We start from the raw sequence: 14,182 nt of genomic DNA, 5'->3' as shown, positions 1-14,182 counted from the left end.
CATGGCTCTGTCGATCCACAAGAATAGTAGACAAAAAGTGTGTTGCCCAATGAGTGAGGAGGTTCGTCATTTGGGCTGCCTCCAGGCAGACCCTGTCCTTGGATGGAATAATTCTTTTATGAGCTGTCTCTTGCGATGTGCGTTGTGCGCTCTTGCAGACTGGTATGTGGCTTCCACATAGATGGAGCAAAAATCGATCTTTAGCGTCTTTATCCGATTCAAGCAAGTCCCTTCCAAGGATCTTCAATGAACGATGGCATAAAGACAACCATATCACCGCGCGCATTCTTGATGCCTCTTCTGAGTGCTGCAAGCTCCTGAGGGTTCGGTAAACCAGGAGTCCAGTTGTCTGATTGCGCCTCTCCTACTCTTGCCTGCTGTTCCCGCACACCTTCCCCTCTCGTTGTTGATGCGACATTGTCCTCTACATTTCCTTGCTCTTGAAACTTCTCTTTCGCTTCGCTGGCGACCGTTCTCGTGCCCAATGGGATGTCATTTGCGCCAGTGCTGGCTGGGATGTGCTTGCCGCTGTCGTCGATGAAAGCATCGTCTGCGCGAGCGGCGTGTTTGCGACGCTTGCTGCCAAAGCTTGTGAAGCCCATTGCTTCTGCGATAGCTGGGTCGATTTCTAAATCATTCATATCCATTGTGTGGGTGTTGGTCTATTTGACGATGTAGTGGAAGTGGTATTGAAGAAGTGGTCGTACTGAAATGTGGGCCGAAGCTGGAGAAAGTGCTGATGGCTGCTTGATCGCGAAGCTCTCTCTTTCTTTTCTACGCATCACACTGCACAACCAAAATATTTACTCGTGTTCGAAAAAGAATGGACATTCACCTCTTCTTACATTTGAATGAAACAGCTCGAATGGATCATGAACTTCGTACATAACATACACTAATATTACATAATGACATAAAATCATCCTCCAATTGCATTTACTGCATGCTGTTCAGCTTGTCCTTGGCCTGCTGCTTGCCCTCTTCAGACACGTAATGCTCGTTGTCCTCAGGGTTGTTGATAGCACTATGACTTCAGTCAGTGCTGGCCCAGACATTGGTTAGATGCAAGAACTCACGCCTTGAGACCGCCAGCAACATTGCCGGGGTTCTGATCAATCTCGCCTTCGCCCTGCTTGCCGTAAAAGGCTTGCTCACCACCGAGCTGCTCGAGCACCTTCTTGCTGTGCTCCTTCGAGGCGTCGGATGTGTTCTGTGACTTGGTGTTAGACGTCGAATCTGTGGTGGATAATCTGGAAGACAAACAGGGTTGCTCAGGTTGGCCTTGTGGCCAGTGGCCTCGTGGGAAATGTCCTCAGCGGTTCTCTGCATGATGAATGTGGTATTTGAGTATCTGAGAGGGTTTCGGATGTAGATTAGATTGAATTGATTGCAAGTACTACTCTGCTAGAAGAGCCTTTATATACACCCACTGTACTTCTGTCAAGCAGAGCAATGACGACCTACCAGAGCGACTGAATCAATGACAAGTCGATGATAGCATAACAAACACAAGATCGGTCGTGCGAGAGAGAATCAATCAACGATCTGCGGCAATCAACAAGGGAGACGCGACCGTGATCGTGATTCAATACATGTGCCGTTTTGGGAAGTCGGACGCGTTTGGCATTCCATCGATTTTGTGGAGATCGACATCCATGACGATGAGCATTTTCTCGATCACCTTGAGTTGGATGACCAATGGATCGATAGTCAACAACAGATAGACATTTCTATGACTGCTTGGGCTAAAAGACATGCTTAAAGAAAACGAATTCCTTCCTTTCTGGTCATGAGAATGCAAACGCTCAATGATAACTCCAGTGTCCGAACCCCCCTTATGCCCGTAAATCATTTGCATTCAGGAACAGAACGAATGCCAAACCAACTATTACTCCGGCAATGGCTACAGAAAGCGCCGGCCCCCCATATGTCACCTGTGAATGCAGTATCATAAAAGAATATGGAAACAGGACTATTCTTCGGAGATTTCATCGACGTTGAACTTCCAGTTGCCTGTTCGGATAAGTCAGCTAAGCTATTCTTGAGAGTAACACGAGTTATGACTTACCTTTCTTCAGATTTTCTGCTGTATCACCAAGCAGAATGATGCGACGCTTATTGCAATAAGTGGTCTTATCCATCATCTCGACTTTGAGAGCAGCAAGCTGATCCGTAGGCTTTTCAAACATCCCACTCAGAGCCTCGACCGCCATCTCCAAGTCCTTCTGGTTGTCCTCGAAAATCTCGGTCAAATTGTTGCGTTCCAAGTAGTAGGCAAATGCGTAAGTCCACTTGAGAGTCTGTCGACATTGCTGAAGAGCTTGCGATGCGTAGTCGAGGAACTGAACTTCAATCCAAGACATGCCTGACGTCGACTGAAGCTGCATCATCTTCTTTTCCGTCTTGAGGTAAATGTCTTTATCAAGCTTGGCAGACTGCTCATGGTTGGCATAGCGGTTGTAGTAGTGGAGGTAACGCTCAAGAGATGCACGGCTCTTAGCTTGGGCATCACGTGCAGTGTGACCACTCTTTTCCTCATAACGATTGCAGTTGTACCAACTTGTGCCATGCTCCGACCACAGTCCCATGCACATCCAGCAGAACTCATACTTGCACTTTCGGCAGGTCATGTGGTTGCAACCTCCATTCTTCTCAATAGTCGAGTTGCACTTGGGGCACTCTTTGGTGTTTGCAGAAATCCAGTTGGCTGTCTCAGAATCATCTTCGCACTTCTTCAACCACAGCTTGACGAGTACGCAAGGGGTAGGTTGGTGGTCATTGAGCTGACATCCAAAACAGAAGCTGTGACCACAATCGCAGTTGACGGTGGGAACGATCTTGTTGAGCTCTTTCTGCTTGACCGGACAATCGACAGCATAGACGCAGTTAGGGGCAGGACACCACCTAAGATTATCCTTGTCATCAACGTACGTCCTTGTGAGAAGCTCATGGTATCTGTCCTTGAGGTCCTCCGTTACGAGAAGTTCCAGGCTCTTCGAATCAACGATGTTGTTGCACTCCTCGCCAGGACAACGGATACGTGCGGCCTCTCCTTCGTCTTTGATCTTCTGGGCCAGGTATTGACGGTAGCAATCGACGCAGAAGCGATGGTTGCACTTCATGGCAAACGTCTGCAGTCCGGGTGTATCGTCACAACAGATTTCGCACATGAACCCATCGATAACTTCCAAGTGGGGTGGACCAGCGATGTCTTGACCAAGGCCAGCTTTTTCCAAGACCTCTTCTTGCTTGTCCATGTATTGCTCAATCAAACGCTCCTTGTTCCAGCGCATGTAGCGCATAAGGATAGCGGTCGCTTCGTGGGGTTGACCAAGGATATTTGATACCTCCTCTATTTGACGATCTTGCTGGTTCTGGATATCTTGTGGGCTGTAGACAGAGAAGTCGACCTCGTAAGCCTTCTTACGTGGCTTGAGATCCTTGTCTTGTGAGTCAAACCCGATGTCTCCATCGTCATCTAACTCGATGTCGGAGTCTGTAAGATAATGTTGTCAGTTTATGAATGCAAAGTCACGCTAGGGCAGGCACATACCGGCAGCAAAGTCGGCAACACTACTGTTCTCATCGTCCATGTCGAACTCTGCATCGCTGTTCAAGGACGCAGCGCTGTTGAAGTCGTCATCGGAATCCATGGCTTTGACAGATCCCTTCAGAGTCTGAGGGGTAGCGGGCAGTTGATCGGGCGAGGCGGTGGGCTTATCTTCAGCGGCGTCGTAAACGGGCTGCTTGGCGGAGAGAGAGTCGGCTCTTTCGGAGGCGACGGGAGAGTTGGTGGGATGGTCGATCTTAGGTTTCTGCTTCGCAGCCGTGTCCGGCGACAGCAGCTTGCGTTTACGGGTGATGGGAGGCGTGGTTGCGATATGTGGCGACGAAACAGTCGCCGGGGCCGTTTATGACGGAAGAGAGCGAGTTGTAGTGTGGAGAGGGGCAGCCAGGAGCGATTGGCGTGTGGGTGAAAATGACCGTGACGACTGACAAAACTGCTTTGACAGGTGACTGAGGAAAATGATTGCTAAGGCTCGGCGTAAAGTATTAGGTGTTGTGCTTTCCAGAAGACACTTCTTGATGACTGATTCAGATGTGCGTCAAAGGCGTTCGTTCTTCTGCTTTCTTCAACCGGGCGCGACTGGTGCCTGCCAGAGATTCGAGATTCTGAACCCGGCTTTAAGACATTCCACGTAATTGACGCCAAGAAGGAAGGACTCGATGCTCTTTGTTTCGCTCTTTCCTGTTTCATCTTTCACGTGGCATTCTACAGAAGCAACCACGACTTTGTCAAATGCACTGTCAAATATGCGTGCTCTTGTATTTGTGATTTCGTGGGTATCGTGCACTTTGATCTACTCATCGTCACTCTCTTCCTCACTCTCTGTCTCCTCTTCACTGCTCTCTTCTTCACTCTCCTCTGCGGCTTTGATAGCATCCACAAACTGGCCCATAGCAAGCTTGATTTGCTTCAATTCGTCGCTAGCCTCATTCTTCTCATCTGCCCACCATTGCATGACTCCCTCGAACTCAAGTGCGTCACCCATGTACAATTCGTTGCAGACGTGAAGCATAATCTTTTCACCATCTGGACGGTGACAGACATCTGCTTGTACGAGCAGCAAGAAGTCCACCTGATCAGCTTTGTCTTCGTGAGCATCACCACGATCGAACATGGTACGCTCGATCAGCATCTGCTGAGTAGGTATCGTCTTCTTGGCCGCTTGTGCTGGCGTAAGACCTTCTTCGATCAGACTAGCCATGCGCTTCATGAAGGCTGCCACGACCGCGCGACGCACCATATGCGGCGATGCGTTGGCAGACATACGTAGTGCCGTAAGTTCGAGCTGAATGTTGGCTGCCTCATCACCCTTTTGCAACGAGTCGTAAATACTGGCCGCTGCATCGTGGTGGAAATCGACAGCCTCACGGCCAGCCCTACTGTCCTCTGAATCAACCGAACCGATCGAACCGAAACTCTGTGATCTCGTGCTCTTTTCTGCTCTTCCATCGTACTCGCTGCTGTAGGCTTCCGAATTGAGGGTCGAAATCGATTCGGCTGATTGGTTCTGCATGCTGTAGATGCTTGCTGAGTGCAGGCTGTGGTGCTCCTCGTCGTCTTCGTCCTCATCGTCTGAAGTCTCGTACTCAAAGCCTTCTCCTTTTTGTCCAACAACCTCCTTGTCCGTCTCTCCGCGAATGATTTCGTCTTGGTCGTAGCCCGATTCGCGCTTCACCTTCGTGATCCTGGACTTAATTGTCATGCCGTCGGAGATGTATACTCCGTATGACAACAATGCACCAGGCATGATGTTGCACTTCTTGCCAACGGAAGCTTCGTTCGCAACAATGGCATCCTTAACCACTGTGCCATCACCAATCGAAGCGTCATCCCAGATGTATGCGCCGCTGATCTTGACGTTCCTTCCAATGATGCACCTCCTACCAATAACACTGTTGGAAATTTCGCTTCCGTCTCCAATTGCTGTTGCCCGGCCGATCACAGTCCTTGGGCCAATATGACATGATCTCGCCAAAACGACTCCCTCTTCTCGGTAGACATTGCCTTTAGTAAGTCTGTAGGTCTGGTCGCGCACCAAGTTGCTGTCGGGGCAGATCGGGTAAGCCCATCTGCTCAGAATATCCTTGGTGACGGCATCGTAGGCTCTCAGGTTCTTGACTCTGGCAGCGTAGTGCTCATCAACGATGTGGGTGTGAATTGTCTTGCCGTTCAATTCGTAGTCCTTCAGCACGCTGTGAAGAAATCCTTTTCTCGGGGCCTCGTAGTCGAAATTATCACTCCAGAGCGCAAGGACATCCGGAGTACAAATATCGATACCACAATCAATCAAATCTTCCCTAATCTCAAGCTCGTCATGCTCTTTCAGAACATCCGGGTCCAGAGTGACCAAATGCGAGGGCTGATTGGGTCGCATCTGCTCGTAGTGCAGACAGCGGTTCTTGGTAGGGTCAAGGACGAAAACGGGTGAAACGCGCTGCATCTTGGTGCGGTGGGCAGTGCCGGCCTCGCGAAGGACCATTGTCATGATGGCGTTCTTGTCTTTGGTGCGACGTTGGCGGTGGGCGGCAATAGCGGCTTCGATGGGCAAGTTGCTGACCACATCGCCGTAGACAATCAGGAAGTCGCCAGCAAGAACAGCTCGCGCGTCGAGGTCGCGCATAGCATCACCGATGGAGTTGGACGAGGAGCGGACGATCTCGACATTGTTGAAGGGAGAAACCTTGGAAGTCCATTTCGATTGCTGAATGTATTCCTCGACTTGGTCGGTGTGGGCTCCACAGTAGACAAATACTTCGTCGACTCCAGCGTTGGCGAGGAACTCGAAGGTATATTCGATCAAAGGGGTATTGGCCAGAGGAAGCAGACACTGCAAATCTTAGACTGTGCTCATCTCATTCTCGAGGTCGTGTACGTACGCGAGGGCGTTCAAGTGTGAATGGGCTGAAGCGAGTCTCGAATGAGTCTGCGAGAATCTGTGCTTGTTAGTGGCTGCGTGACATGGAGAGCGCAGGACTACAAACCACAGCCTGAAGCGGCTCTTCAACCTCTTCCTCGACACGGCCCTTGTCGGTCTGAGCAGCCTTCTTCTTGGGTGCCATCTTGCTATCGTCGCGTGAAGAATAAAGTTGCGAGTGAGTCAAGAATTTGGTCGATTCGTCCTGGACCATGCGGGATGACATACATGATGTCAACAAGATGCCTACTCGATAGCAACATGATGTATCGTCACCACGCGCCTGTAGAGGCACAAGAAACGCATAAAATTCCTCGGCCTTCATTACAGTTATCCCTTTGGCAACAAGATCCAGTCAAGCTACACCTTCCTCGCTTCACTTCCCCCTTCACTATGGTAGGCAGGTCAGTGGCAAGGGACCAGGCCTTCGGTCTGCAGGAGCAAACGCGAACTCCTTCCTTCCTCTTGCCCATGAGTGCTAAATATTTATTCACTCCAATTGTGGTTTCTTCTTGACCTCTCCAGCTTCAGCAACTACTCCTTCTCCGTTCCCATTGCATCAATTATCTTTGACATTGCTTCAATATTTCTCACATGAACACGCTCTCACCTTCTAAGCATGCCACCCTTTTTATATCCGACTCCGGACCCCACCGACTCGCCAAGTTCACGCGATGAGTCCCAGAAGCGGAAGCTGGAAGACGACTTTGAAACTACTGCGCCTCAATGCTCAGAAGTTAAGAGACAAAGAGTGTCTGTGGACTCTGGAAATCTTTGCTATCCAGCGTCTTACTATGCCGGATACCGACCTCCTCTTCCATTGACCTCAGAACTTGACGCTCTCAACGCTCTGGCAGCAATCTGGAATTCTGAGGACCGCTCTTCGCATGAATACAACATATGGCAGCTCGATGATTTCAGCATCTATCGCAAGGGTACCGATTACAGACATGCCTATGAACTATGTCCTTTGCAAGACCTCAAGACTGAAGATGGAGTCAATGGACTTCTGTTCGATGGTATCCTGAGCATTGATGGCGAGGGACGATTTGTTCAGGGTGTCTCGTTCGAGTGCCTAGCCATCGAGGGTTATGGAGATGAGAGTGATACGGTTTCTGCCTGCATTCAAACGGCCTTAGCCCACAGAGCAAATGTCTGGTTTCAGCTCGGGACCCCTGCCAATCAATATCGTCGCTATCATGATACGTTTCTATGGGTGTCACGATTCACTAAGTACGTGGTGGATTTCCTCGAGGAATCCAAGCAACCTGTCACTCTGAGTCGATTCCGACGATCCTTTTACCCATATGTGGTGCAGAAACATGGGTCATCCTCTGCTACCCATAGCTGGTTAGAACAACATAGTTCTCACGATTTTGGCCAGGCATTTTGCGCCGATCTCGGCTTCATCATCAAAGAATGCTACAGCCTCAATCAACGGCTTCTTAAAGAGCCTATCTTTGGTGAGACAGACACCAAGCAGCTGAAAGCTATTCCTATGGAGAAGACTGCATACCAAAGTACAGTAGTGACTCCGTTCGTTTTCGAACTTTTTCGCAAAATGCCTTTTCATGACCAAATGCAAGTCTTATCTGAAGTTAGCATTGTCGCCCTCAGGAAACAGGAAAGGAGAAGAGCTAAGCTTGGCCTCACGCCACTAAAATGTCGTCCAACATCCTCTCCTAAACTTCAGCCATGCAGAAGAGCGATTCAAAAAGGAGATGTTGTCAGTGTTACTGCAGACACCAGTACCCAGTGGAGAGCCTCTACTGGAAGCTTGTGGTTTGCGTACGTGCAAGAGGTGCGCTCACTCAAGTCTGGCGCGCAGAAACTTGACGTCTTGTGGCTTTATGAGCCATCAGACACAACGCTGGGCCATGGTCATTACCCATATAGGAACGAACTATTCATGTCTGACAATTGCTCTTGCGGTAGAGATTCCATTGACGTGGAGCTTGTCCAATCAGTTATCACAATTAACTGGTTTGTCACCAATCCTGAGGCTTCTAAAGACTGCTTCTTCGTCAGGCAGAAATTTAGAACGGAGCCACAGCTTGGGGCCTACGATTTTGTGCAACTCCAAGAATCAGACTTTAGTTGTGGATGCAACAACACTAAGACGGAAATGGAAAAAGTCAAGCAAGACTTCACACTTGGCGATACTGTGCTTGTTTATCAGGTCATTCCTGGAAAAGAGGCATTGGAGCCTGCCGTTATCCGTGGTTTCAACTCCCACACGGTCACTCTACAGACATTCCTCCGCTGTCATCGCGACCTAGGCGACAAGGATGCAGCCCCAAACCAACTGACCCTGATTGACGCGACATTCGACCTCGAGCCAGAATGTATCACGCGGCATTGCAGAGTTGCCACCTTTGCTAACGCTGCTGACATTAGAACACCGTACGATCGCAATGGGGCAGGCGACCTCTGGTTTGTGATCAGCTCCTCGTCTACCACATGGACTCTTGTCGAGCACGAGATCGCTTCAGGCAGTAAACTCAAGGGCATGGGGATATTCTGCGGAAGTGGTTCTTTTGACCGCGGCCTCGAGGAAGGTGGAGGTCTTGAGTTCAAATGGGGCATTGACTGGGCTGAACGAGCTCTTCATTCCTACAGAGCCAACGTAGAAGAGCCAGAGAAGCTGAATCTTTTCCTTGGTAGTGTCAATGACTACCTTGGTAAAGCTATTCAAGGTCTACGTGACAGCCGAATTGCCACTATTGGCGATGTTGATGTGCTTGCAGCAGGCTCTCCATGTCCAGGGTTTTCGATTCTTCAACGGGATCGAAACAGCGTCCAATCTCTACGAAACTGCTCTCTTGTCGCTTCGGTCTGCTCATACGTGGACTTCTATATGCCCACGTATCTGGTACTTGAAAATGTCATTGGCATGGCAAGGAACCCCAGCAACGCAAAGGATCTGAACGTCTTCTCACAAGTTCTCTGTTGTCTTGTAAGCATGGGGTATCAAACACAGCAACTACTCATGGATCCAGGCCATTATGGATCATGTCAATCACGCCAACGGATCTTCATAATTGCAACAGCTCCAGGTCATAAAGCGCCAGATCCGCCACCCCAGACACACACCTGTAGCGAGCTGGAAATGTACGCAAGAGCGATTGGATATGCATCGAATGGCCTCCCCTTTGGCAAGCGTAAGTACGATGTTTGTCCGTTCGTCTCCTTGACTGCGAAAGAAGCATTCCAAGATCTTCCAGATATTGGTGAGAGCCATGTTCAAACGTGTATCGCAGCGCCAGATCATCGTACCTGCAGACATGAAAGTTCGAAGAAGCGAGCACTCATCCAGATGGTGCCTCGATGGCCTTATGGACAAGGCTTCATCCAAGCTGTGGCAAAGGGCAAGATGTCCAAGAACGCAATAGCAACTTATGCCTGGCAAAACAAAAACCGGGCTAGTGCGAACAGCAAATCGTGGGCACGTATCTACCCAGGTCGTCTGGTTGGTTGTCTGACAACAGATATAAAGCCGCACGACTCATTCCTGGGGCGTACGTTGCACTACGATCAGCACCGCACGATGAGTGTGATGGAAGCTCGTCGGGTTCAGGGCTTACCTGATCATGAAGTTATTCTCGGTACACCGAGTCAACAATGGAATCAGATTGGAAACGGCGTTGATCGCAAGGTTGCCTTGGCCATTGGCATGCGAATCGCTGATGCGTGCCGCGAGACTTTGGGTACCGAAAGGGACACAACAGCCTCCTCCTCATTGCCATTAGTGACAGATGCAAGCACTCTTCAGATCACCTCTCTCGTTCATCATGAGACCATTGTTCGCGAGCCACTTACTTCGGCCTCCTGCGAGTCATTCAATACCCTTGCTGTGATTGAGAAGAACATCAAGGCTGGCGACGTTGATCAACAGACATGCTCCGGTGATGTTCTGGTCAGTAACTCGGTTGAGGTGGCTTTCAAGGGCACTCTAGTCTCTCAGTCTCCGATCCAAGAAGTTCCACGGGTCGCGAATCAGCAGAGAACGTGGAAGGACGAAATAGAATACATCATCATTGATTAAACATCTCGAATCATACTGCATGGGTAATTGGGGGAAGTACAGAGGGGGTGAGGGCATTATCAACCAACAGGAGGGCTTACAAGGAAAATACTAAGGAAGGTGGTCGTTATTCATGATGCCATTGCTACAGACGACTTATGCGCGCATCATCAGAATTCAAATTTACTATCACACGTACATAAGCATGATTAAAGATAGCCAATCGTGAATGTGTTTGTAAGTATTAATTCTCAGAGACCAAATGATCATCATTCTTCAAATATCGAAAGCCTTCACACCAATCGAAGGGCAGCAAGCTCTTTCCAAACAAATCCAGATGGTGTAGTTTCAAAGCCACTACTTGGAAGCAAACGCACAAGTGCCCATGTCGAGCTTCTTGACAGGAGCCTCAGGCCTGATATCAAAGTCAAAAATATCAATGGGAAGACCCAGAGTAGTGCAAGCATTGGGAATCTGAGACAGAATCAGTAAGAGCTTCTGGTGCCTCAGTGGATGAGATACTTACATCAACGATACCAGCAATATGACCTTGTACAGGCGCACAACTGAGTAGCAGATAGATCTGATAGTCACTGTACCCATACCTCCTCAGATACTCAATGCATCTGAGCGTAGTCTGTCGATAAGCCACCGTAGTATCCAAGAAGTGTTGCTTGCCATCCGAATCCACAGAGAAACCCTCAAAGTAAATGTGTCTTCCAGGTCCAAAGTTTGGCTCTACAGCACCGGGAATGTAGATTGGCGACTTCATGCCCAAATGCTTGACGCCATCCTTCATAACCGAGAACTTGATGGTTATGACACCTGCCATCTCAATGGCGCCGCAGAAGGAGATTTCACCGTCGCCTTGGGAGAAGTGCAGATCACCGACTGAAAACTTTGCGCCGGGAACGTGGACGGGGAGGTAGACCTTAGAGCCGCGAGACAGGTTCTTGATATCGCAGTTTCCACCGTGTTCAGGACGACCTGGGATGGTTCTTGCACCTTCTTCGCCGACTTTCTTCTTCAGAGCTTCGTCTCCGGCGCCGGCGTGGACATTCGTGGGGTTGGGAGGCTGAGCTACATCTCGAGCCATGTGCGAACATTCAGAGATGAGTTGGTTCTCACGACGGTTCCATTCTGCGAGGATCTCGGCGGAGGGAGCACAGCCAAGGATTCCAGGATGGATGAGGCCTGGGAAGCGGACGTGGGGGATATGGCGCGAGGAGCAGAAAATGCCTTCGAAGTCCCAGATGGCCTTTGCTCTGTTTTTTGTCAGTCATGCATGCATCTAGCAGCTAGATAGCCAGCAACTCACGCATCAGGATACAGTTCATCCAAGAAGCCACCACCGTTCTCCTTTGCAAATATACCAGTGAACCCCCAAGGTTGATCTTGCAAAGGCTGCACATCCTGAATCTCTACAACCAGTACATCGCCAGGTTCGGCATGCTCGATCTCAAAGGGTCCGCTGAGGTAATGGATCTTGGTCAGGTCGACGTTCTTGATGTCGTCTGCATCATCGGTGTTCTTGATTTGGCCTCCAGTCCAGTCGACGCATTCGATCTTGACTACTTCGCCGTCTCCGATTTTGCCAGCAAAGGGGACTATTTGACAGGATTAGTGGTGGAATGCCATTGACGGATCGAGAAAGAAATACTGTCGGGGTGCCAACGGTTCTGGAAAGAGTGTCTGTCAGTCAAGATTTCAGGGAAAGGAAGTGGCTCCAAGGACTTACGTGGAGTTGAGGCTGGGAAGCTGCATCCTTCTCCAAGTCAACTTTGGCAGCGTATCTGATCTCCGATTTGCCCATGTTTGTAAGTTTGTGAAGCTTGGAAAGCACAAGACGAGTTGCAAGTAGGAGCTTGGAGAGGGGCAGGCTAGGGCAAGTTATATTCAAAAGTTGGATCAGTCATGACAAGTAGTCAGCCCGTGCCGGGCTCTTGGTGGATTGGCAAGAGATAAGCAATTGACCACACAAGAACGGCAGGCACATATGTAACAATCAATCGTCACGATATCAAGGTGTGGGGTAGCTTTGCTCCATAGAGGGGTATGGCATGCACGGACGGGCGGAGCAATACCGCTGGACATAACTCGGAGTTTGTCCATCTCATTGCAGTAAGATAGACCTTGATTTGTATTTTGTTCGTGCTATGTAATTGTTGCTGAGATCATTTGAGGCCAGTACTTTGAGTGCCATCAATTGGCAGAATCGGCCTAGGTGAATTGGCGGCCTTTGATGGTCGTCGTGTCCGGCTTCTCGCCTTCCTTGGTCGTAGTGATGTTCAACGCATCCAGCTTGTCCAGAGGAAGCTTCAAGAACTCATGCTTGTTGCGCCAATGAGCCTGTGTCTCAGCAAAGTTATTCCACTCTTCGGGTTGCGGCGGTGGGTCAGTGACCTTGGTAATCAAGAATGCAGTTGAAGCTTCGGCAATGCCGTAGATGAGCACACCGAGCAAAGGAATTTTGAGGAAGACGAAGAAGCCAACGCCGAATCCAAAGAGAACACCCTCGCGGTCGTGGAACCAGATCTTCTTCTGTTGAGGTGTGAATCGGACACGCGAGAAGTAAGGCTCGAGCTGTGAGATCTGTTAGATCCGTGGGTGCATTACGAAATCACGCGGAACTTACCAATTCTCTCATCAAGCTTCTAGAAGCAAAGTAGCTCTGGAGGAACTGAACCAGGTACCTCTTAGGCAGGAAGATGGAGCTGCCAAAGATGAGAATAGCGGGTTGCAGACCAACCTGCTTGTTGAAGGTGTAGAAGGATGCAGCGGGTAGGACGAAGCGACCAACGTATGGCACCAGCGAGAGCAGGTAGACGGCTAACGAGATTCCAGCCTTGCGCCCGTATCGCATCAAGAACTTGATGGCGGCTTGCTTAGGTGCATTTTGCGAGGGCTTTTCTCCTGCAGCGGGAGCAGGACCGTGGTGGGTGTATTGACGCATGTTGGGATAGTACATGGCGCGGAGCTGTTTGGGGTCTTCACCCTTGTGCTTCTGGACATACGTCTCGTCGACCCATCTGAGCGATTCCATGAACCTGACATAATTAGCATAGTGTCGCATGGTTTAGACAAACTCAATGCTCACATGTTGTCCAGAGAGGGACTAATGTATCTCATGAAACTCATGAGGAAGAAGGGCAGCTGTAGCACCGAATGCTCCAAGAATTCGACGCCATCCATGATTTCATCATCCCATCCCGAGCTCTTGAGGTCTGTGAAGAGACCAAGGAAAGCAATAAGTACACGAACGCCAAGGGCCTGTCACAATGTGGTCAGATGGTTGTCTTTGGAGTGATTGTCGGGGAACGGAACGAGAACGTACAGGAATGGCGACGAGGATACGAATGGCGATACCAGCTGCAACGGCTAGAGCAGCTTGTCTATAATGCTCGGAGGTGAAGAGTTTCGGATTCTGTAATGCTCGGTAGGCTTGGACCTGTCAGTCAAGCTGCGTAGGCACGCGACAGTCTGTTGGATATGCTTACCACCGACGACGGTGAGCTGCGCACCACGAAGGATGGCATTGGGATCGAAGTTCGACATGGCTGCCTGTAATCCCCTGATCTGGATGTAACAAAGACAGAATGGTTTCCTTCAGTTCAACATTTTGCTTGCACTCAAGCTCATCATCGACACGTCTGCCGACGTCATGCTCAATCGGTGT

At 49.8% G+C, this 14,182-nt stretch overlaps 7 protein-coding genes across 7 annotated transcripts; 1 reads left to right on the top strand and 6 right to left on the bottom strand.

Moving 5' to 3' along the window:
• Positions 1–218: 218 nt before the first annotated feature.
• M437DRAFT_62308 (uncharacterized protein) lies at positions 219–647 on the bottom strand (the record flags this gene model as incomplete). Its single annotated transcript, XM_041024049.1, has 1 exon — positions 219–647. One exon carries the CDS (start codon positions 645–647, stop codon positions 219–221), a length of 429 nt encoding a protein of 142 aa, XP_040884968.1.
• A 289-nt stretch (positions 648–936) lies between these two features.
• On the bottom strand, positions 937–1,329 carry M437DRAFT_80572 (uncharacterized protein; the record flags this gene model as incomplete). The annotated part of the gene is made up of 3 exons (XM_041027373.1): positions 937–1,024; positions 1,077–1,210; positions 1,264–1,329. The coding sequence occupies 3 exons, from the start codon at positions 1,327–1,329 to the stop codon at positions 937–939; spliced, it is 288 nt and encodes a 95-aa protein (XP_040884967.1).
• Positions 1,330–1,972: 643 nt separating this feature from the next.
• Positions 1,973–3,653, bottom strand: M437DRAFT_36300 (uncharacterized protein; the record flags this gene model as incomplete). The annotated part of the gene is made up of 3 exons (XM_041019416.1): positions 1,973–2,013; positions 2,069–3,496; positions 3,554–3,653. 3 exons carry the CDS (start codon positions 3,651–3,653, stop codon positions 1,973–1,975), a joined length of 1,569 nt encoding a protein of 522 aa, XP_040884966.1.
• A 708-nt stretch (positions 3,654–4,361) lies between these two features.
• Positions 4,362–6,627, bottom strand: M437DRAFT_37377 (nucleotide-diphospho-sugar transferase; the record flags this gene model as incomplete). Its single annotated transcript, XM_041019618.1, has 3 exons — positions 4,362–6,395; positions 6,445–6,501; positions 6,550–6,627. 3 exons carry the CDS (start codon positions 6,625–6,627, stop codon positions 4,362–4,364), a joined length of 2,169 nt encoding a protein of 722 aa, XP_040884965.1.
• Positions 6,628–7,107: 480 nt separating this feature from the next.
• Positions 7,108–10,188, top strand: M437DRAFT_23609 (S-adenosyl-L-methionine-dependent methyltransferase; the record flags this gene model as incomplete). The annotated part of the gene is made up of 1 exon (XM_041019059.1): positions 7,108–10,188. A coding segment is annotated over one exon (3,081 nt), but the record flags the coding sequence as incomplete, so codon positions are not given.
• A 675-nt stretch (positions 10,189–10,863) lies between these two features.
• M437DRAFT_36115 (Acetamidase/Formamidase) lies at positions 10,864–12,319 on the bottom strand (the record flags this gene model as incomplete). Its single annotated transcript, XM_041019385.1, has 5 exons — positions 10,864–10,980; positions 11,033–11,771; positions 11,825–12,113; positions 12,167–12,185; positions 12,245–12,319. 5 exons carry the CDS (start codon positions 12,317–12,319, stop codon positions 10,864–10,866), a joined length of 1,239 nt encoding a protein of 412 aa, XP_040884963.1.
• A 407-nt stretch (positions 12,320–12,726) lies between these two features.
• M437DRAFT_38263 (uncharacterized protein) lies at positions 12,727–14,061 on the bottom strand (the record flags this gene model as incomplete). The annotated part of the gene is made up of 5 exons (XM_041019802.1): positions 12,727–13,089; positions 13,142–13,553; positions 13,604–13,776; positions 13,841–13,947; positions 14,004–14,061. 5 exons carry the CDS (start codon positions 14,059–14,061, stop codon positions 12,727–12,729), a joined length of 1,113 nt encoding a protein of 370 aa, XP_040884962.1.
• Positions 14,062–14,182: the final 121 nt, after the last annotated feature.

This window comes from Aureobasidium melanogenum (assembly GCF_000721775.1).
Source record: "Aureobasidium melanogenum CBS 110374 unplaced genomic scaffold scaffold_1, whole genome shotgun sequence".
Lineage (NCBI taxonomy): Eukaryota > Fungi > Ascomycota > Dothideomycetes > Dothideales > Saccotheciaceae > Aureobasidium > Aureobasidium melanogenum.
This window is presented reverse-complemented; position numbering and strand designations above follow the sequence as displayed.